At 41.4% G+C, this 25,051-nt stretch overlaps 1 protein-coding gene across 7 annotated transcripts in view; it reads left to right on the plus strand.

The window, feature by feature from the left end:
- The first annotated feature begins 3,014 nt into the window (after window positions 1-3,014).
- Window positions 3,015-25,051, plus strand: part of ATP11A (ATPase phospholipid transporting 11A) — a 235,337-nt gene continuing 213,300 nt past the window's right edge. For all 7 annotated transcript variants that reach the window (XM_048855438.2, XM_048855445.2, XM_048855455.2 and 4 more), the window contains exon 1: window positions 3,015-3,192. In XM_048855438.2, coding sequence (XP_048711395.2) covers window positions 3,154-3,192 — 39 coding nt within the window. In that variant the 5' untranslated portion in view covers window positions 3,015-3,153. The remainder of the gene's footprint in view (window positions 3,193-25,051) is intronic.

Raw genomic sequence — 25,051 nt, forward strand, 5'->3', positions numbered from 1 at the left:
TACATCTTCCTGGAACTCCCTCCATGTTTAAATAGTGCACGTGGACCAAAGGTCATGGGGTGCTGCCAACTGAGTCTTCTATGGGTAGCACTTCCTGTGGTGATTAGCTTTACCCCTTCCCCCCAGCATTTATAGCACATGCATCACAGTTCTCCTATGGCTGCTGGTGTGAAAGTGTTGATCACCAAGAGCCCTGCAAACCTGGGTTTTAGTCCTCAGATCCTCACTTATTAATATAATGGAATTTTGTTGTCATGCTCTCTGCTATTGCAGATAGGATATATAAACAGCAAGCCCAGGTACATATTGTCAGAAAATTAGGAAGAAATATGTCAAAAAAATCAGAAATACATCCAGCTCATTCTCACAATGATTTTTCCAGGAAACAAAACCTCTTTAAGATTTTAATAGGCACTAAAACATATCTAAAACATGTTTAATAAACCATGGTAAATGCTAGGAATACCGAATAGGTTTTAACTATCCATGGCACTATGGAACTGAACAAATCCATAGTCTGGCCACCAGGTATTTAGTTCTTCATAGAATGGTGGTGTAAAACCCTTTCCATTGCTCTTTTGAGAGAGAGAGAGAGAGAGAGAGAGAGAGAGAGAGAGAGAGAGAGAGTGTGTGTGTGTTTTCAATGTTTCACCTCATCCTCAGGGAAATTAATTACTGCAATGTAAAGGCTGTAAACATTAGTATGACAAAGAGTTAATATAAATGCAAAAGTTAATAAATATTTATCACTAACAAAGGTACAGAAACTCAATTTTTAAAGTGATGTCCCTTTAAGGTTTGAATAGCAATGTTAGCTTGACCACATTGCACATACCTTATATTAAATTGCACATTTTGTGGGTCTAAGGAGTAATAAACAATCCTGAATGTATATTATGTGGCTAAATTAAAGGTGACCTGAACAGAGGAAAAAAATGTTGGACATGTGCCCTTTTTTTTTTTCCAGGATGTATAAAGAACTCAAAAAACACGATAAAAATATATATTGCTGAGTTTTTTCTTTCCACATTAGAAGTTTCAGGAATTGTCTGGCCTAGGAGATTTTATGATGGTTGGAGAACTAGTGCATTTTGACAACACAGGGAGCAAGAGAGTGAAAGTTGACTAATCTAGGCCATGATCCAGGCCATGCAAAGCAGGTTGCATCATTAGGGCCCTAGACAGGAAGGGATTTTTAGTCTGACTATATAAAATACTTTGGGTTTGGTTTGCTCTTTAAAAAACACTTATTTAACTAAAACAAAATAGTTTAATTAATTCTGGAGAAAGGAAATTTTTGTTTAAAGTAAAATCTCTACAGCCTTACTCCTTCACTTAAGGTGTGAAAACTAACAAAGAACATCTTCTGAGCCTCTCAACAAGTCCTTTAGCAAACTCAGGGGAAACCAGAAGGGATGTGAAAAACAAGCATCATGAGACCCATAGAACACATTGGGATTACTCATGGGTAAATTGTTTGCAGGAATCGGCCTTAACCCACCCCCCCATTACCAGTAAAGGAGTATTTAACACATTAGGAATATATTCCCAGTCCCTGTATATTTTCCCATGATTGTAGTACCCTTGTGTGTGTGAGACACACGCTATTTACCTCGATTTGCCACTGTTGGGACCTGTGTGTGGTTTCACCCCTAGGAATTTTACAAAAAGTCCTGCACGGAGAAAACTGAACAGCTGCTCCATCTAAAGTTCCCTTTCCTCGACTTCCCACCCTCAACAGCAAATGAAACAAGGGAGAAGCGCTCACCACCTGCTTGGAGCGGCACGTGCCCTGCTGCCCTAGAGCTCCCAGCCGCCGCAGCTCCGACTGTGGGAGCGCTCTGGGGCTGTCCCACTGCTCCGCCAAGGTCGCCCCCCTCCGGGGAGGGCTCTAGCTATCACTCCCTCCACTGTCTGCTAGGTTGCGGCGTCAGTACCTCAGTAGTTGTGGGTTTAGGGCTGTGCAGTCAGGTGATTAAAGAAGGAGCTTCCCGCTCTTTTCTCCACTTATGGGATACGCCCTTTCAACAGGCGTTGGGAACCTTCCTCTGCTTTTCGGATTTTCTGTTGCAAACTCGTGTGAGCAGATGTTGGGCGCTAGCTCTTTCTGAGATTGTCACTCACAACCCATCCGGAGGCAGGACAAAAGCTGCAGCGATAAGGACAAGGAAGGATTGCAAAGAATTGCGTGTGTGTTACCCGGAATAAAGCACTCACCCGGCCTCTGCGGCATCAGCCTGCATTCTTTGCACCCCCACGTCGGAGTTCAAGGAGTGTTTTGGGGTGTGCAAAATGTGCAGGAGGAGGCTGCTTGACACCACAGCGGAAGAGTCAAAGGGGACTGGAAAATCAGCTATAGCGCGCGGCGTTTTCCCCTGGGGTTAAGAGACCGGGTCAGGGGGAGGGAAGCAGGACGCAAACGCACCAGTCCGAAACCTCCAAGCTTCGGCAGACCCGAGCGTGTGTCCCCCGTGCCCTGAGAGCGCCCCCCTGGCCGCCGGCCGCAGAGCGAAGCGCAGGACAGGAGTAAAAAGGGCGGAGCTCGAGGCACTGCGTGAGTGGGGAAGGGGAGGGGGCTATTTGCGGGAGGGGGCTTGGGGAGGCGGAATGCGCATGCTCTCACGCCCTTTATGACGCGGACTGCCTGAGTAGCCGGCAAAGATCAAAGCGGGAGGGGGAGCCGGGCCGAGCCGAGCCGGGCCGGGCAGGGCAGGGCAGGGCAGCAAAGCAAAGCTAACTGCACGCTCAATAAAACGCTGTCTGGCAGCCAGGAGCCAGCGCGGAGCCAGGGACACCCCCCCCCCCTCCCCAGCCCTCCTGCCCGGCTTTTAGCTCCTTGCAAAGTGTCCAGGGGCAGCAGCCGCTCGAGCCGAGTCCCCTGCGCGGGGGATGAGGCGCCGGCAGGAGCAGCGGCGCACACATGGGTAGCCTGGCGCACGCATGAGTTAGCCGGGGCAGCACGGAGGGGGGGAGAGGAGGAGGAGGCGGCGGCGGCGGCGGCGGCGGGGGGCAGAGCGAGAGGCAGCGGGGCGGGGGAGTCGCGCTCCGCTTCCTTGCGGGCGGCTGAGGCGGAGCAGCCGCTGCTCCATGGAGGCGGAAAGTGGAAGCGAGGCGAGCTAGGCAGCCCGGCCGGCCGAGCGGCTCTGGCTCACCATGGATTGCAGCCTCATCCGCACGCTCATCAACAGATATGTAAGTACCCGGGGCCGCGCCGCGAACTCGCCGGCCGGCCGGCCGCTCCCAGCGGGGCGCTCTCGGGGGCCGCTTCTCCCCGGCGTGCGGGGGAGCCAAGTGCCCGCGTTAGACCCACGCTGGCCCGGGGAAGCGCCCCGGTGACCCCTGCAGGGCGCTGCGAAGCCCCCGTCACTCCATCCTCCCTGCCCGTGACCGCTTGGTCCCCTTTGGGAGCAGCCGCTCTGCTCCCTGCCGGGGGTGGGAACTCGGCCCGGCAGCAGGTTGCAGTGGAAGCGGTGGCGGGCGCGCCGGGTTGCGAGCACTTGCACAGCGGTAAACCCCGGGACTCCCCGCACTTTCCAGCTCTGCCCCTTCGCTTCCTGCCTCTCTCCGCCGGCCCGTTTCCTTCTGCAAAGCGCGGCGGCGGCGCCGGGTCAGTGTCGGCCGCTAGTTGCTTGTAGGACGTCAGAGATTTGAACTCTCCAGGCTGGACCAGCAGGTGCCTCTCATGTGAACGCGCTTACAGGGCGAAGTATAAACACTTGTTCTGGCTCTAATTGCCTTGCATTGCGTCGGTGCAATATTTTTGACTAGCTGATGGGCTAACTATTCGCTGGTGAGTAGCTGAATAATACAGTGTTTCGAGCTATTCAGTAAGTGAAAACTATATTTGATGCAATATGAGGAATGTTATTGCTCGACGGTAAAAAATCCATCGAGAGAGGGGTGGCTGTGTTTACTAAGTCCATCTTCCGCTTTTGGAAGCCTTTACATCTGAGATAACATACTTGACACCCCATATCTCTCCAAACCTAGTGAAATACAAACCCTTAAGGTAGCACTCCAAGACAACATAGTTATTTTTGTCAAATTGGTTACAGTGAACCAGAATAAATCTGTTCTGACAGTGACTCTCTTTTCTGTTGAAGGCTGATAGTAAGTGATCAGTCATGAGTTTTTGATAGTCTCATGATTTGCAGGGAGGTCAGGAGAAGCCTTCAGGGCTTATCATTGCACATGATGGATATGGTTTACACAGTTGTTAGTGTTCCCCAAATAGGTATGGGTATTGTCATGCACTCTTTTACTAAAGCAAAAGTCAGCTTTCCTACCTAAAACAAGGACAACTTACTATACACAAAAATAAGTAATACTACCGGAGTGGACCAGAATTAGCATTAACAGCAAATCATATTTGATTTAGAACTTTTTAAGGATTGAATTTACAGGTATTTCTCACAAAACTAAGGTGACATTCACTGTTAAGTGCAAAGTAATGCACATGTAGAAAAAAATAATCCTAACTATATGTACAAAATGGTTCTAAATTAGCAGTTATCATTCAAAAAGATCTTGGAGTCATTGCGAATAGATTTCTGAAAACATCGGCTCAACGTGCAGCCGCAGTCAAAAAGCTACCAATGTTAGTAGCTGTTAGGCAAGGAATACATAATGAAACAGAAAATATCATAAACCTATGGTATGCCCACACCTTGAATACTACATGCAGTTCTGGTCACCCTGTCTCAAAAAGATGTATTAGAATTGGGTGAAAAAAAAGTACAGAGAAGGGCAACAAAAATGGTTAGGGGTATAGAACAGCTTCCATATGAGGCGAGATTAAAGAGACCTGGACTCTTCATTTTAGAAAAGAGACGACTAAGGGGGATATGACAGAAGTCTGTTAGACCATGAATGATTTGGAGAAAGTGAATAGGGAAGTGTTCTTTAACACTTCATGTAGCACGAGAACCAGGGTCACACAATGAAATAATAGGTTGCAGGTCTAAAACAAACATAAGGAAGTACTTCTTCACACAGCCTGTGGAACTCATTGCCAGGGATGTTGTGAAAGCCAAAATTATAACAGGGTTCAAAAAAGAAAGGTCCATTAATGGCTATTACTCAAGATGGTCAGGCTGATCCCAAGCTCTGGGTGTCCCTGAACCTCTGACCATCAGAAGTTGGGACTGGACGACAGGCGATAGATCACCTGAGAACTGGCCCCTTCTGTTAATTCCTTCTGAAGCATCTGGCCCTGGCCACAGTTGGAAGACAGGATACTGGGCTAGATGTACCACTGACTTGACATAGTATGGCCATTACTTCATATAAGGAAAAATGAATTGACTTTGAGATGAACAAAGCACATGGTTTTTGAAATCTGTATGAAAGGACAAACAAATGGTATAAAAATTAGAGTTGTATTAAGTTGGAGAAAAGTGGACATTGAGGGTCAAAAGAATCAGTGCTAAATCTGGCTTTCATTAACATCCTCACTGATGATCAGGAAGAGAGGGTAAATAATATGCTTACTAAGTTACTACTAAAACCAGAAACAATACAGAGAGATTAGAAATATGGGCAGGAAACTGAAACTACATGTGAACTAATGCAAATTAGTACATTTGGGGATGGGGGGAAGCCAAACCATAAATATTGTATGAGATGGGGGTAATGCTAAGAGACTTTGGGGTGTTCAGTGTATGTGTAGGGGTTTTTATTTTTTTATTTTTTTTTTGGACTGCATGTTCAGAAATATCTTGTCCTAGGTCAGGGAGATGATTTTCACTCTCGGTGAAACAGTAGCTAAAGTACCCAGTTTCTTTCTAAGCTCTTCAGCCAGAAAGATATGGACAAATTGGAAGGAAATGAGAAGAGTTTGGAGGGAAAAAACCAAAGAGAATAAAATGACGGGTGTTGAAGAAATTTCCTTGTGGCAAGACTTATAATGCTTCAGCTAAGGGGTGGGTAGGTGGGTGGATGGGGTGGCAAGGGAGGTAACTATATTCACACATCTTTAGAATGTAACCCTGAAGAAAGGAGAGGCATTTCTAAATATTGTACAACTTTAAGTCTTAGTCCTTCAGTTGGATCTTCATTGTGGAGGATTCAGCTCAGGTGTACTCTTATGCCTATGTAGAGCCCCATTGTAGGCAGCAAGTCTCCATTTAGGTGCAAAAAGAAAAGGACTACTTGTGGCATCTTAGACTAACCAATTTATTTGAGCATAAGCTTTCGTGTTTCAGGCAGTTGATAGATTTCCACTCCATACGGCTAAATGCAGTGCCTTAGATTTCCACTCCATACGGCTAAATGCAGTGCCTTACATAAGGCACTGCATTTAGCCATATGGAGTGGAAATCTATCAACTGCCTGAAACACGAAAGCTTATGCTCAAATAAATTGGTTAGTCTCTAAGGTGCCACAAGTACTCCTTTTCTTTTTGCGAATACAGACTAACACGGCTGCTACTCTGAAACCTGTCATTTAGGTGCAGTGATTTGTCAGTGCGGATCCAATTGCAGGATCCGGCCTAAGCAAAGGCCAGTTTTGGATATAGCTGTGTTTTGAAAAATGATTTCCAAGTTCTAACAAATAGTCTTTCAGAGGAAGTACTGCAAACAACTTTGGTAAAACCAGGCTAGAGAATATGCTAGAAACTATTCTAAGAAGAGAGAGAGCATGTAAAAATCATTATGTACTTGGGGGAGGATGGACTGTATCATCTAAGTTTCTTTTTAGTTTTGATGATTAAACAGGCTAAAAATTTAAATGCAACCACTTCATAAGCTGAATTATGGAGTGTTCCTGTTTCTCAATGCTCAGAACTTTCTGCTTCAGGATAAAGTCAAGATATGTGGGAGAATTAAAAAGATCTTTATAATTCACCAGATTTTTCTAGACTGGCTTCTATGAATGGCATACTTCATCAGTTGCATGTTATTACATTGCTAGGAGCGGGTAAACTATCTTTCCTATTTTCTCTGTGCATCTTGTTGGTTTCTTAAATTTGAATTATTATTAATTATTATTATTATTATTATTGTTGTTATTTTTATGAAGACTCATGGAAGAAGCAGCTGTGGACACTATAAGGTTTACCACTTCAGAAAACTCTGCAAGTAGATGTCTAGCCAGTTACTTTTACCAACTCAGTGATTGAACTGTTTTATTTAACCACGGCAGTAAACATACTCTTGCAATATTAAATGCCATCCCTGAAACTGATTGGCGTGAATGATTAGATGTCCATGCCATAGCATAGATCTTTATCACTGTTACTGAATAGATGACACCCACACACTCGTCTCATCTTTGTCCTTATTCCAGAACTTTTTAAAAGGCTGGTGAGTAGGGGAGATGGTACTGCTGGAGGAAAGCCATAGAGAAAAGGTCGGTTTTATGTTTGCGTAAACAATGTCAAGCTCAGACTTAGTCTGACTTCGTGTGGTAAGTTGAGCTCCTACCACTAAGAATGAGTCTTTTCCTGAATCATTTTGGCTACAATGGTTTTGTGGTGTGTAGTTGTCTTGGTGGATTGTGGATGGATAAATGGTCTCTAAGGTATGCAGGTGCTAGCCTATTAGAGGCTTTGCAGATTAATAGTGTTTCCCTGGCCGAATCCAGACTAAACTTGGCTGAGTGATATAATCTCTTCACGCTCTGGCTAGTAAACAAATGCTGCATGTTGAATTAGTTGTAGCTTCTGTGAGGTGGTCTCTGTCAGTCCTAGATAACTTCCAGTTGTGTAGTTTTGAGGTTAAAACATTGGGGTTTTTTATTCAAAAGGAAAGGTCGGTCTCCTGGCTTACCAAAGGTGAGAGGTTGTACTCCTCGCTGCAGTTGGAATCTATGTCCAAAAGCGGTGAAGTCCAGCGTAACTTCAAGGTTATGCAAAAACTTTTGGATCTGATGCCCTTAGTTCAGGGTGAAGTTTGTTTTGGCTAGCATCTTCAAATGTTTCTGTCTAGTGTTTAACCTGAATTGTTAGTCATTTGTTTCCTTATTTGTTCCAGGTATGAGGACCCTTGATGATGACATTGGTTTGCCAATGCAGCCTGACTTTAACCAGTATGCGGAGCACTTCCAAATATCATACTGTGTCCATGCCATCTCCCTGAGTGGTGGGAGAACACTCTAGAAGAGTAGAGGTGCCTAATAATAACAGTGTAGTCAAATCCAAATGCATTCTGCCTCCTTTCTGCAAATTATTCTCTGCTTCCACATATACCCTGTCCTGTACACCCCTATAGGGCTGTGCGTAGGGGAATAACTTATGAGAGATCCCAATATTTGAACAGTTTGTAAATGCTTTGGTTTCCTTGAGGATAAATGGTGTGACAGGAATATACATTTTTTTTATATATTTCCATATGAGTTTTGTTTACTGAAAGTAGTGCTTTAGTGGGTTTCAGTTTGTTGAGCATAGTACATGGGTTCTTAATTGAATATTTGTACTTCATTTTTCATAGTTTTTCTGTAATATAGAACAGAAGCTTCTGACTAAATATATACTGTTTAAGTTTAAACCATTCAGTTCCCTGAAGTCTTGAACATGTTTTGATTCTTATGGCAAACAATGAAAATTAATTTCCTAATATACATGATTAAAAATCTGTAAAGCTTGTAGCCAAAAGTTTTTTTTTTTCTTTTCTCAAGTTAATTAGACTGACTTTTTACGGGGAGAAATAGACTTGAATTTTGGCCGATTTTTACAATGAAGTTAAAGTAACTTCTATGTCTGTGATGGGGGTATACAAACCCCACACTGGGCCCAAAGGAGCAATGCCTCAAACTGAAGGTTCACATAAGACGGATGTTACTCAGGGCAGCAGACTTTTACACTCTATAGGAAGGAATTTGCTGATGTTCCTTCCCACAGGGCCCTGGGCTAGGACCTGGTGGAGAGGGGAGGGCCTGTGTTCTGTACCATGCCCCACTTATGGCCAAGGCCCAGATGCAGAGGGGAGGCACAAACTCTCAGCCTGGAGTCAGGAAGCAGGCACCATTAACGCTCTTCTTCTCCCCTTCCTGTCCCTTCCCCCGCCCCCCCCGGGCCCCGAAAAAAGAAGATGGAGGTCAGGTGCACTAACCACCAGGAAACCCAACCTTCCAAGAACCCTATTACAATATCTGTGATAGTACTCCCTGGTAATTTATCTGGTTTTACAATCACAGTTTTGTTTTAAAAAAATGTTTCTTTCCTCTGTTGTTGTGTGAATGATTAAAGCAAACTGGAAATCATACTGTACAGGGAAATATAGGGAAACTGATTATACACAAACTGAAACTAGTAGTAATAGAGAATCTTTTTCTCTAAACTCACAGAAGTTTACTATAGCTATTAATAACTATATCAGGGAGGATTTGATTTAAATCATGATTTAAATCACTAGTCAGGAAGACTCTATTTTAATTATGGATTTCTACATAGAAGTACATTCTTGTTGGTTGTTAAACTCAGACAGATGTAGGTTTCATTTTTAGAAGGTACACACTATACATTTTTTAAGTGATTTATTTTGAAAACTTTTCAGATTAGTTTTATAGCTATATCAGAAAATGAATGATTGTTCAGTTATTTCATTTACCAAAGGTAACTGAAGCAGATATTTATGAAGTCATTTGGAGGTGAACTATCTCCAGTTCAACAGGTTTATCATTAATATTTGGAGGATTTCTTTGCCTTCCTGTATTAGGAGAAGATCACCAGACAGACATTTAAATTGTTTTATTCAACTAAAACAACATTATGTATTTTGGATTTTTTTCTTCCACAGTTAACATCTAATACCTTAACAAAACAAGCATATGAATTTTTGAATTTAAACTTCAAGTTCTTGTAAAATCAGGTTTGTTTTAGTTTTTTAACTAAAATAGCTAAATGAAATATATTTAAAAAAAAAAATTAACTTGACTATGTCAGCCAGGTCAACATGAGAAACTTAAAATATTGGCTTTTGCAGCTAACACAATCGTCTTCACCTTCATTTATATATACTACTTGTTTTCCAATATATACTAAATATATATTCGTACATCATTTTTCCACCTTTTTCCCCTTGTCATACAATAGTAGTTGAAACAAGAAAAACAAAAGGGGAAAGTCTTGAATTTTTTTCACTTTATTTTATAGTCCATTCAAATCAAAATATCTCAAATTGGTTTGTAAACTGCATTCTGAATGCAATAACTCTGGATTAGCTGGAAAAAGTTCCTGTATATAAATGCCGTAATTGGCTACTATTTAAAATATCAAGACAGTTGGATAACTCGAGCACAGTTTAAACAGATTTGAATGTAATTGGAAAATGGAGGGAGTTTTGAGACAACACAAGCTGATTTTTTTTCTCCCTTCCTTCTCCCCCACTTAAAAGATGAAATTGTGCCTTAAGGCTGGCTGGGCAGATGATGTTATAGCACATACTACTTAACTGGATTTGACTTAGCAGGCTATTTTGTTCATGAAATACAGTTATCTTCTCATTTAAATTTTTTAGTCAAATTGTATTTTTCCTGAGTACCATTTCTGAACCCATTGGTTTACCATTATATGAGATAATGTAACATTTCCATTGGTATAATTGTCAAGGGACATCTCAGTTGAAATTCAGCCTGAACTACAAGGCAGAACTGGAATGCTGTTTGTCTCCTCTGCTATAATTGCCATAGCAACAATTGCAGGTAGGGAAGCAAACCAAGTCTTCTTTCTCTGTTAGAAAGACACGAGTTTTTCATTTTAACTGTAAAGAGTCTGTTACAGAGCTGTACCCTAAGTCCCCTTGGAAGGTGTTTGGATTGAATGTCTAGTGTCATAAATGTTTCATATTAAGGTTTATTGGCATCACAAAAGTATTTTGAAATATTATTTTAAAAAGAAACGTGTACTTTCTAGCAGAAGATGACATTCCGTACTAGATTATTTTAGAGGGGAAGGATGGTCCAGTAGTTACGACTTAATGTGGGTCTCCCAGGTGCAGGCTCAATTCCCTGCTCTCCCACAGACTTCTTGTGTGACTTTGGGCAAGTAACTATTTGTTTCTTTGTGCCTCAGTCCTGCATCCCCCAAATGGGGACAATAACACTTCCCTACCTTATAGAAGTGTAGGGAAAAGCCTGTGTACATTAAAGCCTGTGAGGTATTCACATACTATGGTAATGGTGATCATGTAAGTACTACAGATAGGTGGGGTTTTTGGTGTCCCCCCTGCCCACCTCCCCAGCACTACTTGTTTTCCAATTATACATGATTTACAGTAGCCTTGATCTGGATTTCTGAAAGCATCTCCTCAAACTTTTTGATTTATTTGATATGCTTTGATAGTAAAGGTCTCTGATAGTGTTTGCATTAAATCTCACTGGTTTCAGAGTAACAGCCGTGTTAGTCTGTATTCGCAAAAAGAAAAGGAGTACTTGTGGCACCTTAGAGACTAACCAATTTATTTGAGCATAAACTTTTGTGAGCTACAGCTCACTTCATCGGATGCATACTGTGGAAACTGCAGAAGACATTATATACACAGAGACCATGAAACAATACCTCCTCCCACCCCACTCTCCTGCTGGTAATTGCCCATCCAAAGTGACCACTCTCTTTACAATGTGTATGATCATCAAGGTGGGCCTTCTCAGCCCCCACCCTCATACACACACAAACTCACTCTCCTGCTGGTAATAGTTCATCCAAAGTGACCACTCTCCCTACAATGTGCATGATAATCAAGGTGGGCGGGGGGTGAGAAAACCTGGATTTGTGTTGGAAATGGCCCACCTTGATTTTCATACACCTTGTAAGGAGAGTGATCACTTTAAATAAGCTATTACCAGCAGGAGAGTGGGGTGGGAGGAGGTATTGTTTCATGGTCTCTGTGTATATAATGTCTTCTGCAGTTTCCATAGTATGCATCCGATGAAGTGAGCTGTAGCTCACAAAAGTTTATGCTCAAATAAATTGGTTAGTCTCTAAGGTGCCACAAGTACTCCTTTTCTTTTTGCGAATACAGACTAACACGGCTGTTACTCTGAAACCAGTGAGATTTAATGCAAACACTAACAGCCGTGTTAGTCTGTATTCGCAAAAAGAAAAGGAGTACTTGTGGCACCTTAGAGACTAACCAATTTATTTGAGCATAAACTTTTGTGAGCTACAGCTCACTTCATCGGATGCATACTATGGAAACTGCAGAAGACATTATATACACAGAGACCATGAAACAATACCTCCTCCCACCCCACTCTCCTGCTGGTAATAGCTTATTTAAAGTGATCACTCTCCTTACAAGGTGTATGAAAATCAAGGTGGGCCATTTCCAACACAAATCCAGGTTTTCTCACCCCCCGCCCACCTTGATTATCATGCACATTGTAGGGAGAGTGGTCACTTTGGATGAACTATTACCAGCAGGAGAGTGAGTTTGTGTGTGTATGAGGGTGGGGGCTGAGAAGGCCCACCTTGATGATCATCCACATTGTAAAGAGAGTGGTCACTTTGGATGGGCAATTACCAGCAGGAGAGTGGGGTGGGAGGAGGTATTGTTTCATGGTCTCTGTGTATATAATGTCTTCTGCAGTTTCCACAGTATGCATCCGATGAAGTGAGCTGTAGCTCACAAAAGTTTATGCTCAAATAAATTGGTTAGTCTCTAAGGTGCCACAAGTACTCCTTTTTTCTTTTTATTAAATCTCACTGAAATTGCATAGCTATTCTTTGACATTTGTTGTACTTGTTACATTATGAAGCTACAAATATCACTGACTTAAGAGGTGAAAGTGACCTTTTCAGGTTTAGTGCGTGTGTGTGTGTGTGTGTGTATATGCATAATTCTTATATGCAGGCACTGTCCTCTGTTTTATGTAGACTGATTTCCCTTGTTGAAACTTGTGACTAGTTAAGTTGTTTCCTTCGCTGTATCTGGAAGAGTCTAATACTTAAATACAAAAGATGTAGCAATTCTGTTTCCTGGTGGCAGGGACTAATCTTGCTTCAGTTGAAGGAGGATTAAATCTACTCTATTTTAAATGGAGGATTAAGGACAATTAGGTTCTTCCTCTGGATCACTACTAAGATATTACTTTGTGAAATCCCCTGAAATGCACATCTGCTAAAGCACCAGAAAAGTGTTGGTAAATTAATAAAACACATATAATCCATTTCTATTTTTAAAGAGAAAGATTATGTATGCTGATAAAATGTACTAAATGCAGGGTGCTGGAACTAGGAGTGCTGGGGGTGCACGCCCAGGCTTGGAGTGGTTTCCATCATATACAGGGTTTACAGTTTTGTTTTTAAATGGCTTTCAGCACCCCCATTATAACCATTTGTTTCAACGCCTTTGCTAAATACAACATGTACTGTTTGTACACTGTTCTTCATAGGGTTAAATGTATAACAAGTATCATAAGCCATGCAGAATGTACCCTGCATTGATCATTTGTAATTTACATTAATGGACGTGTAGATCAACTGGAATGGATTTCTTGAAATGTATGGTGGTTAATGCAATTAAAATAATAGGCTTAGCACTTTATACATCCCTTTATATTTTTTTACAAGTACTGTTAGTTTTATAAAGCAATATAGCAATTAAGTACAGACACAAATATACACTAACTTTGCATGTATGAGAGTTTTTACACTGTACCTAATGAATATGAATTACCCCTCTTGAGGCGAACCTGAATCAGAAGGGGCATTCAATAATCTGTATTAAACCAGCACCCTTGACAGGAGGTGGTCATACAGTAAAAGTGGATATTGAAGTGTTTGCGTGTACATAGATCATAATTATTTAAACAAATAGATGTAAAATACTTAATCCTATGTGAAGGAAAAATAAATGACTTACTATTTTTGTTTTTGTTTGATGGATTAGTTGTAGAGAATATGACAGATGAAAGTAAATTGGTTTTACTAGACTGACACTTGCCTCGGATAAAGGAAAACCAAAATGTTTTCAAAATTTCATCTCTAAATCTAATAATTGTCAGTTATCAGTAACATTTTCTTTTGTTTATAACAAGAATATTTGTTCAGAGTGCAGGGACTAGTTGGTTCTCTTGGATTACACTGTTCTCTCTCTGAATTCAGGTGCTATTTAACCCTGGCATCTTTTGGGCTGGCAACCAAATAAATGCTTCAAATACATAGATAGGTCCAGTCTCTGATGATTTAACCCACATATAAAAGGAAAGTGCATGTTGACCACTGTTTCTGTTTTTCTGAGGGCATGGAAAATGAGGAGAAAACTAATTGCTGGAAAAGTTTAGGTACATTCTGTTGTCTCGTCTTTTTGGAGTTGTGTAAACCATTATTTTAAATGAAACAGTGCCATGAAAGCTCTTACAAACCAAGCTGTCATTTAATCTTAATACAAAATGTGCCTAGGTATAAACAATACAATTTTATTATTGGAAATATGATACATGAAGAGGATGAGAATACTGCAAGTTAAGACCTAAGCAGTTTAACTTAATAATTTTTTTTATTTATGGCTTTGTCAATAACTGTTATGCTGGAGTTAGCAGATATATAATCTAAATGTTTAGAGTTAGCATTTAGTTTTGACCAAAATACTCCATTTATTGTTCTTAAGTAATGGTCAGCATTTTCCTTGTAAACCTAGAATACACACACATTGAAAATGCTGTTCATGTTAACTGGGATTTCCTGTATCTTCTATATAACAAATAGCAGTTACAAATTAACTAACGTTTTTGTGTTTCTAAAGATCAGCTTTAACCGAAAGTACTCGAAAGCTTGGGTTTTTTGTTTTCATTTTGTTGTTTTGACTGAAACTCATCAGTCAAGTTATGCTAGGAGCGAATATGCGTTTAAACCAACTTCCAGGCTCTAGACCCCCCTACCTGGCAACTTCTTTCTTGGATAGTTAAACAACTTCTGCTAAGATGGGACAGTTAAAAATGGGAAAAGACATTTTTCAGACAAATGGACAAAATTATAGCAGTTTAAGCTAAATTTAAATTTTTAATCTAATATAAACTTAAGTTTCTATAAAACAGTATAAGTACATATCTGAGTGGCAAAACTCACTAGCCAGCTGAGCTGCATACAGTAATCGTCAGAAGTTTGAGAGCCAGAGCGAACCTGCTGGGAGCCAAGGCTTGGGGCTTCAGCCCCACTTCTGCTGAAGCCGCGAGCCCCAGCAGGTGCATTCCACAGGGTGGAAGCCCTAAGACCCTCCTCCCCACTGGACAGAAGCTCCTACCCCACCATGCCACTGCAAGGCATATGTTCCAAGCTCCAGTCTGTTAGGCGGATAATGGGGAAGTGGAGTGTGGCTTGTGAGCCACACTTTAATGGTAAAAAAGCCACATGTGGCTTGCAAGCCAGAGTTTGGCCACCCCGGTGTGTATACATTACAGTGTTTGCAGCTATTCCCACTTAAATTTTGTTTTTTTTTCTAGTTATTCACTCATTTGTTGCTAAACCTTATCGTACTCTGTTGTGCAACAAAGGCCACGTTTCTGGTGCTTGACAAATACATCGGACATCTTTGTATTATTATAGCTTGACTTTGGCGGGGGGGAGGATTTTGATTTATGCATCTAGATAATCGCCTTGTTTCAATTTCCATACATTCATTTTAAACAAAAAGTTTTCAAGGAAAATCTTGTAAGCGGTTCCTTTAAAAAAAACAAAAACATAACCATTCATTTCTGCTGTTATGAAGCTATAAGTCATTCATTTTAAGAAGTGAATGTTGAAGTACTATTAATCTCTTAAATGGTGTTAAGTGGTAAACTGTGAGTTACAGGAATAAAGTGACCAGATGGCCTAGTGTATCTGGCAGGAAGATTCTCTTGGATCTGTGTTTGGAGCAAGGGAAAGGGGAGATGTGATGAAGAACGCTGTGACTATTTTAGTGCACTCACAGCTTTCATGGGGTTTGCAAATATGTTTTTGTTTCTGAGAGGTCACTTTACTCTTCAGCCAAGGAAAGTGTGGGCCCCTTACTGAATGAGGGAGGCAACCTAGTGACAGAGGATGTGGAAAAAGCTAATGTACTCAATACTTTTTTTGCCTCTGTCTTCACTAACAAGGTCAGCTCCCAGACTGCTGCGCTGGGCATCACAAAATGGGGAAAAGATGGCCAGCCCTCTGTGGAGATAGAGGTGGTTAGGGACTATTTAGAAAAGCTGGACGTGCACAAGTCCATGGGGCCGGACGAGTTGCATCCGAGAGTGCTGAAGGAATTGGCAGCTGTGATTGCAGAGCCATTGGCCATTATCTTTGAAAACTCGTGGCGAACGGGGGAAGTCCCGGATGACTGGAAAAAGGCTAATGTAGTGCCAATCTTTAAAAAAGGGAAGAAGGAGGATCCTGGGAACTACAGGCCAGTCAGCCTCACCTCAGTCCCTGGAAAAATCATGGAGCAGGTCCTCAAAGAATCAATCCTGAAGCACTTACATGAGAGGAAAGTGATCAGGAACAGCCAGCATGGATTCACCAAGGGAAGGTCATGCCTGACTAATCTAATCGCCTTCTATGATGAGATTACTGGTTCTGTGAATGAAGGGAAAGCAGTGGATGTATTGTTTCTTGACTTTAGCAAAGCTTTTGACACGGTCTCCCACAGTATTCTTGTCAGCAAGTTAAGGAAATATGGGCTGGATGAATGCACTATAAGGTGGGTAGAAAGCTGGCTAGATTGTCGGGCTCAACGGGTAGTGATCAATGGCTCCATGTCTCGTTGGCAGCCGGTGTCAAGTGGAGTGCCCCAGGGGTCGGTCCTGGGGCCGGTTTTGTTCAATATCTTCATTAAAAGATCTGGAGGATGGTGTGGATTGCACTCTCAGCAAATTTGCGGATGATACTAAACTGGGAGGAGTGGTAGATACGCTGGAGGGCAGCAGTGTGCCCTTGTTGCCAAGAAGGCCAATGGCATTTTGGGATGTATAAGTAGGGGCATAGCGAGCAGATCGAGGGACGTGATCGTTCCCCTCTATTCGACATTGGTGAGGCCTCATCTGGAGCAATGTGTCCAGTTTTGGGCCCCACACTACAAGAAGGATGTGGATAAATTGGAGGGAGTCCAGCAAAGGGCAACAAAAATGATTAGGGGTCTAGAACACATGACTTATGAGGAGAGGCTGAGGGAGCTGGGATTGTTTAGTCTGCAGAAGAGAAGAATGAGGGGGGATTTGATAGCTGCTTTCAGCTACCTGAAAGGGGGTTCCAAAGAGGATGGCTCTAGACTGTTCTCAATGGTAGCAGATGACAGAACGAGGAGTAATGGTCTCAAGTTGCAGTGGGGGAGGTTTAGATTGGATATTAGGAAAAACTTTTTCACTAGGAGGGTGGTGAAACACTGGAATGCGTTACCTAGGGAGGTGGTAGAATCTCCTTTCTTAGAGGTTTTTAAGGTCAGGCTTGACAAAGCCCTGGCTGGGATGATTTAACTGGGAATTGGTCCTGCTTCGAGTAGGGGGTTGGACTAGATGACCTTCTGGGGTCCCTTCCAACCCTGATATTCTATGATTCTATGATTTAATGAAGGAAAGCTTGAAATACTTTCTGTTGTGGGAGAGGAGGTGGATTCCAGTGAACACACAGACTTAAATGTGTGACATACTAGATTGATTTTTTTTTTTAGAAGATTTGAGCTCTTAAATTTGGGGTGCTATTTCTTCCCCCAAAAGGGGGTTTCCAGCCATTTGAATTTCTTTTTAAGGGGTGAGTTACCTTAGCCAATAACTGACTGTAATATTGTGCTCAAACACTTATCTCTGGAGGCTTGTGCTGACATGGGTGTGTATGACTGAGATATCCCTGTGGCACCTTAGAGACTAACCAATTTATTTGAGCATAAGCTTTCGTGAGCTACAGCTCACTTCATCGGATGCATGACGATGTAGCTCTCAAAAGCTTATGCTCAAATAAATTGGTTAGTCTCTAAGGTGCCACAAGTACTCCTTTTCTTTTTGCAAATACAGACTGACACGGCTGTTCCTCTGAAACCTGAGATATCCCTAAGCATTTGTCATTGTTTGCATAATGGAAAAGTCTAAATATAATATATTTTTGTTTATAATAATAAAAAGTGCCTGTACACAGGCTCTCTGTGCCCTGCTAATTATTTAAAATGACAAAAACAGTTTGGCGAAACCACAATTGGGGTAGAAATACCAAAGGAAACTACCGACAGTCTGACGCATACTTGAAGGGTGGATAGGATTGGTGAAGATTCTTGCCAGAGATGGGGAGAAGTTATAGCCGTGGTTCTCAACGCCTCTTCCTACTCACGCTATCAAATCTTTACTTTCTTGTTTTCCTCCCTAGGAGCGCTTTGTTGTTGTGTAACAATGGCTGCCTGTTCTGTGGCTCCTCCCTGACGTGGTGGTCAGAGCCAGTTGTGGCTGCCTTTTTTTGATGGGGGCAGAGCTACCCTTTTCCTTCTTTGTGGGCACGCTGGCCTGGCGGCAGCAAGGACCTGACACTCCTACTACTGGAGCTCATGCTCTGCTCATTTCATCAAGTGGCAGCTCAGTGGAGCGGGGGAAGGGGTGGGTGTGTGTAAGGGGTGTTTTCCTCACATGGTGGCTATTGCACTGGCTTTGCTCCCCTTCTTATGGCATGAGGGAAAAGGCGAAGTATTTGTATGAACTTCCAGTGCTGCCAAGTGCATGGGTTCTTGGTAAGAGCACTTCTGACTGGATGCACCGAGGGCATCATGAGAGATTTGTCCCATAAATTGGGGCCTAATCCAGCAACTTGCTGACATCCTGTGAGGTACTGAGTGCTCCTTGGGGACCATCCAGCATTGGAAAGGAGAGAAATAAATGACCAGAACATTATCTAATTTTCACAAATCCAGAGTAATAAAGAAGAATGTGGGGTGGTATGGTAGTGGGAATGTGAGAGAATGTTGTGGTGTGGAGTTATTTCTTTAATGCCTTTCATTCTTCATGAAGGCCAGACGTGCATGATCAACTGAAAGCGTAATGACTACAGGAAAATGGAGGAGCCATTATGTGCTCATAAAATTACTCCCACACATACATTAGAACATCTTTTATTGAAGATGAATATTGGTCAGTACACCAGAGTTATCCCTTACTCTTGTCCTTGGTAAGCAGTTATATCTTCAAGTCTTCCCCAGACAACCACAGACTGGCAGCAGGGATCTTTTGGTCTAAGGCCAATTTCTAACAGTACAGCATGCAAATAATTTCAGTAGTGGATTGTCTGGCTTGGAGGCAATTGCTCTCTTAATTGAGCCATGTTATATCCTTTGGATTTTCTTCAAAGGTATTTGGATTTCACTTTTCATTTTATTCTGAAAGCAATTGGTAAAATACAATAACTTCTCAAGAACTTGTCTTTTAAAAATATAAACAGGGCTTCAGGGGATGAAAAAGGTAAAGTTCCTTTAAAGGGATTCTCAGTGAACCGCATATTGAACATTATGTATCGATAGCTTGAACTGCGTTTTGTTCAGACACTGTGGTCCTTTTTTTTGTGTGTACGTGCGTGTGCATGGCTCACATTAGCAGAATTTACGGGTGGTGCTAGTGTGGTAAGGTAGGATGTAAATGAATTTTTAAAACTCTTGAATATTTAACTTCTGTGGTTTTCATTGCTAATGAAATAACAAATATAAAAGTTATAATTCAAACAACCTATACGTTTCCTCCTTCTCTTTACATGGAATTTAAGTCATTAGGATATTCAGTTATCAAAATGTGTGCCGTTATACAACAAAATCATTTTTCAAGTGTCATTATTCCTTTAAGAAATTAACAGAATTTCTCCCCTTTTTGTCTTTCAATATATTCAATATCTAATGGTTATCTTAAACTAGTTTGGATGTTACAAATCTAAAATATGTAAATTGGTCCTCTGGGACTGGATATTTAAAACAGGGACTGCAAATCTTTGTAATTCTTTCAAATTTTACTTGAAAACAACCAGGTCTAAGTAATTGAATAACTCGTACCTTTCTAAAATCTGCACTGACTTTTTTTACAGTAGTTCCTGTCAGTCTGAAATTGCAATATGAGGAGAGATTCCTTTCCAAAAGTATTAACAAGAACTTCTTGTTCTTTCACTCTCTTGCAGGAAGCAATCTCAAAACAGCATGGAAGTATTGATGTAACTTGCCTTTGTAAAGACCTTAGGAGTTATTCAAATAGCAGTTGAGGGTCAGCTGGCAAGCAGAGTCTGAAGCATGTAGGTGAACAAAATAAAATTAGAACTAGAATCTTTGCTGGCTGTTTCCATCCAGCCACTCACTCTGCACCTGTCATATCCAAGTGGTCGCTGACAGTGGTGCTCACAGTCCCTACAGATGCTGCAAAAGGCTGGTCCCCTTCACTCCCAGCTTTCCAACTGTCTCCTGTCATCCTCACAGACTTTGGTTCTTTGTCATTAAATCAAGCCCTACAGGGTGTATTTGGCAGGTAGGAAAGATATGGAATGTCTCAGCAGACAAACTACCCCACCCTTGACAAAAGTCTGGTAATGCAGTTGGATGGAGAAATGCCCAATATTGCTCTCAGAAGTTTGATGCGTCAAGGGAAAGCCACTATATATAGACAAGTAACAATGTCTTTAGTGGCTTTCCCTTGACGCATCAAACTTCTGAGAGTGATATTTGAACTGTTCATGATGCCACTCGAGAAACCCAAGGATATTTATACCCCTTTCTGTTTATTTCTATAAAAACAGTTGGGTCCTACTTGCCATTTAAATTAAAAAGAAAATGGTCCCTCCTGCCTCTTTAGAAGACCTCTTGTTTTATCATCTGGCCAAATGATGGTGGTAAAAGATCCTGAGAGGTGTTTAAAACTGACTCTGGGTACAGAGAAGCATAATACTTTTAATAATTCACAAAATATGTGCTATGTTATAGCCATACAGAATATAAAAGGTCATAAAGATTACCAATGACTACTACTTGGTGGCTCTCTGTCTCATTCCTGGAGATTGTAGGCCTTTATTATAGCAGTGATTTGTGTATAGATCTCTACACTATGAAAACTACCTTAGAATTTATACTGAATCACCTGTTTTACCCTGAGATTATTGCTACTGCTTCTAAATACAGACATATCAATTAGGATAATGACACAGGGACAGGTTTCAGAGTAACAGCCGTGTTAGTCTGTCTTCACAAAAAGAAAAGGAGTACTTGTGGCACCTTAGAGACTAACCAATTTATTTGAGCATGAGCTTTCGTGAGCTACAGCTCACTTCATCGGATGCATACCGTGGAAACTGCAGCAGACTTTATATACACACAGAGAATATGAAACAATACCTCCTCCCACCCCACTGTCCTGCTGGTAATAGCTTATCTAAAGTGATCATCAAGTTGGGCCATTTCCAGCACAAATCCAGGTTTTCTCACCCTCCACCCCCCCACACACAAACTCACTCTCCTGCTGGTAATAGCCCATCCAAAGTGACAACTCTCTACACAATGTGCATGATAATCAAGGTGGGCCATTTCCTGCACACATCCAGGTTCTCTCACCCCGTCACCCCCCTCCAAAAAACACACACAAACTCACTATCCTGCTGGTAATAGCCCATCCAAAGTGACAACTCTCTACACAATGTGCATGATAATCAAGGTGGGCCATTTCCTGCACAAATCCAGGTTTTCTCACCCCCCCACCCCCATACACACACAGACTAACCATAAAGAACTTATTAGGAAAAATGGAAAAATTTAGGAAATCACTCTGGAGAGGATGGAAGTGAACAAATAGGGGATGCAGGCACTTCACGCATGGCACATCTCTTCGCTTATTCTCACCCCATTCATTTTACACCTCCAAACCCAATCTCAACTCTAGTTACAAGGAAAAGAAGGCAACACCTCTCAGAAAACTCTTGGGTGTATTGGTGGCAGATGAACATCCTGTTATCTTTTTATAAGATACTGGGCCTGTGATCTGAAAATGAATCTGGGCTCCACTATTCCATGTGTTTTTAGTGAACTGACATGGTTGCACTTTTCTTAGCAGTTTGCAGAGAGAGCAGGGTTGACTTTGTGGAGATGGTTAGGACTAATACAAACCCTATATAGGATTTTAATTTGTTTTTTATGGAAAGAGGGATAAAAATATTTGACCGTTAAATTTCAAATCGTTCATAGACAAAGTGCAGGCTGTTTTTTGTACTACATATAACTAATTGATATGCAAGTTCCAGCCCAGACTGGCCATAAACTTGCCCAACCAGTCCTGAGACTTGCTTTTATTGAGTCATTAGATTTTAGAACAGACTGCAAATCTGAAAGTGGGTACTTGGAGGTATGAGTCAGCTGAACTGGCTAGTTGAACTGGATTCAAACTACCTTATATAATCTTGTACTGTTTCTAGAAAGTATTTTTAAGGTAGAGCCTCTTGCTTTTGTTACACGGTAGCAGAGGATGTAATGTGAAGGATTTTTTCCACATAATTAGGCAAGGCTCTTGGCTGAGACATACCTTGGGATTTGACACCCATGCTGTTGGAAACAGGTGACCTACCATTTTGAGATCTGTGAGCTGGTGTTGGTGAGAGACCTTGACATGTTTTCTGCCATAACAGATATTTTTCTGTTCTGCTGTGATGTGGTAAATTGGCACTTGCAGAAGTCTTACAGTAAAATTAATCCAACAATGTGGAGGAGGGTTGGGCGGACTTCTGTTTCTGATGGAGTTCACCACCTCTCTGGATACTGCTAACTCCCCAGGCCAATGATTGTTTTTATCCCTGGATTCCTTTTTAGATTAAATTATGAAAAGCTGTTAATAGAAGTATCCTGTGAGATAGTATGAGGGATCTCAGTGCCACCTTCTTGGTAGACTGTAATGTGTCGAAAATCGAATCTAATGGTTTTCTGTAGCTCCTTCAGTATAAGTGCTTTGCACAGGTAAATTAGTGTTTGAATAGTAACTCCATAATGCACGTAATAAAGGATTCTGCTCTTTGTTCTTCTGGGGGGTGTTGGAAGCTCAAGTTGGGGTAAGTGTTTTGAGAGCATGTATTTTTACACTATGGTTGCTGATACAAAGCAATCTTGACTGTGTGGTAAGCTGGCCTCAAGCAAACTATGAATTTTAATAAAGCCAAATGTATACAGTTAGAAACAAAGAATGTACCCCATCCTTACAGGATGGGGCACATCTATCCTGGGAAGCAGTGACTCTAAAAAGCGATTTGGGGGTCGTAGTGAATAATCAGCTGAACATGAGCTCCCAGTGGGATGCTGTGGTTAAGAGGGCTAATGCGAATCTTGGATGGATAAACAAGGGAATCTTGAGTAGAAGTAGAGAGGTTATTTTACCTCGATATTTGGAAGTGGTACAACAGCTGCTGGGTTACAGTGTCCAGTTCTGGTGCCCACAGTTTGAAAGATGTTGATCAATTGGAGAGAGTTCAAAGACGACCCATGGGAATGAGTAAAGGATTAGAAAAAATGCCTTGTAGTGTAGATTTAAGGAGCTCAATCCACATAGTTTAACACAGAGACAGAGAAGGGGTGACTTGATTAGTCTATACATACCTATATGAGAAACAAATATTTAATAATGGGCTCTTCAGCCTAGCAGAGAGAGGTATAATATGACCCAATGACTGAAAGTTGAAGCTAGACAAATTCATACTGGAAACAAGGCACATATTTGCTGCACTCTCTACTCCCTCTGTCATGTAGACTGGTCAGCAATAGTTTGGTCAACCTGGGTTAAAAGTTGCAGGCAGGTTGACTACTCCAGGCATTGAGATAGTGTCTGTCCATTGCCATGAGGTCATTGTATGTTAATGCTAGCCACACTACCTATGTGCTGATCTGAAGCTCAATTGTGAGGCATTTAAAATATCAGATTTCGTATATTAGAACTTTCTCAGTGACTTTGCCTCAAAATAGGAGGTTGGAGACAAGGTTGAAGTTGGTCAGACTTTCTCTATATGGTGTTTTGTCTCTTGGATAATCAGACTGAGTATTGTGTGTGTTAATGGGTTGGTGTGTGTGTGTGTGTCTGTGAGCTTCTCTGAAGGTGTCAGATTCCCATTAGCAGTGGGCATAGCTGTTCTTCTGTGGCTCTCACCAGCTGAGTGAGGTATGGACCTTTTTTCCTCAGGTAGTAGTGTAAATATTTCTTGTTGCTTTTAAAGGTTCATGGGATGTGATAGTGCCAAACTCTGTCAGAGAAAGCTAGTGGTCTGCTGCATTTCACTGAAAGATTTTCCTTTATTTTCTTCCGCAAGTGTTGAATAGCATTTTTATGTTTTGACACAAAATTACTTCAAAAGAACAGTTATTTTTAACTTTAAGCTGCTTTTTTTATGGTGTCTTGGGGACAGTATTTTTAATGAAATCCAGAATGCCAACTTTCGCTTTGCATTTTCTGGCTATTATCCAGACCATTTGCCACCATCTTACCATCTAAATGTTCTTATATCTATTTCTAATTTATAATATTTCTATGCAGTGTTTCAGTGAGGATGCCAGAACAACCATATGGTAAATATTTAATAACAGTAGTAAAGACTACTTGTTCTCAGCAGGCTGACGTCCAGTCCAAAAGGAAAGGAAATAGACTTTTGAAATTATTTATGAAATGCTGCATATAACAAGATTGTTGGCTTTATTGTTCAGTTTACTCATGTCATCTGTGTATCAGAATGCTTTCAGCTTTAAGACATAAATGGTGCAAGTGAGCTTTAGATTTTTATTATGCTTTAAAAAAGAAAAAAAAAGTCCCATTGGAAGCCGTGGATCTTTTAACAGTGCCTGTTGAAGGTGATGTAGTTCCATATCCAGGATGGTACGTCATGGTACAGTAGGTGATCTCATGGCCATCTGAAACCTTGAAGTCGAAATATGGATCAAGTAGACGACTCGTCTCAAACTCTAAAAAAGCCTTTCAAACTGGAATTACCACCATTCAAGTTCTATTAAGTTTAACAGTAAAATTGTCACTTGATTTAGGTGTGGCCTCAGCTCTCTAGGGAATGTTACATCTCTTTAATTTACTGCTATTTAAAATGTGGGTCACAACAAAATTAATTTTGATTTGGAGTTAAAGCAACCTTTTAAACTAAAGTTAGAACGGAATAAAAAAAAACTTAATGGGGGGA

This window comes from Caretta caretta, chromosome 1 (assembly GCF_965140235.1).
Source record: "Caretta caretta isolate rCarCar2 chromosome 1, rCarCar1.hap1, whole genome shotgun sequence".
Lineage (NCBI taxonomy): Eukaryota > Metazoa > Chordata > Testudines > Cheloniidae > Caretta > Caretta caretta.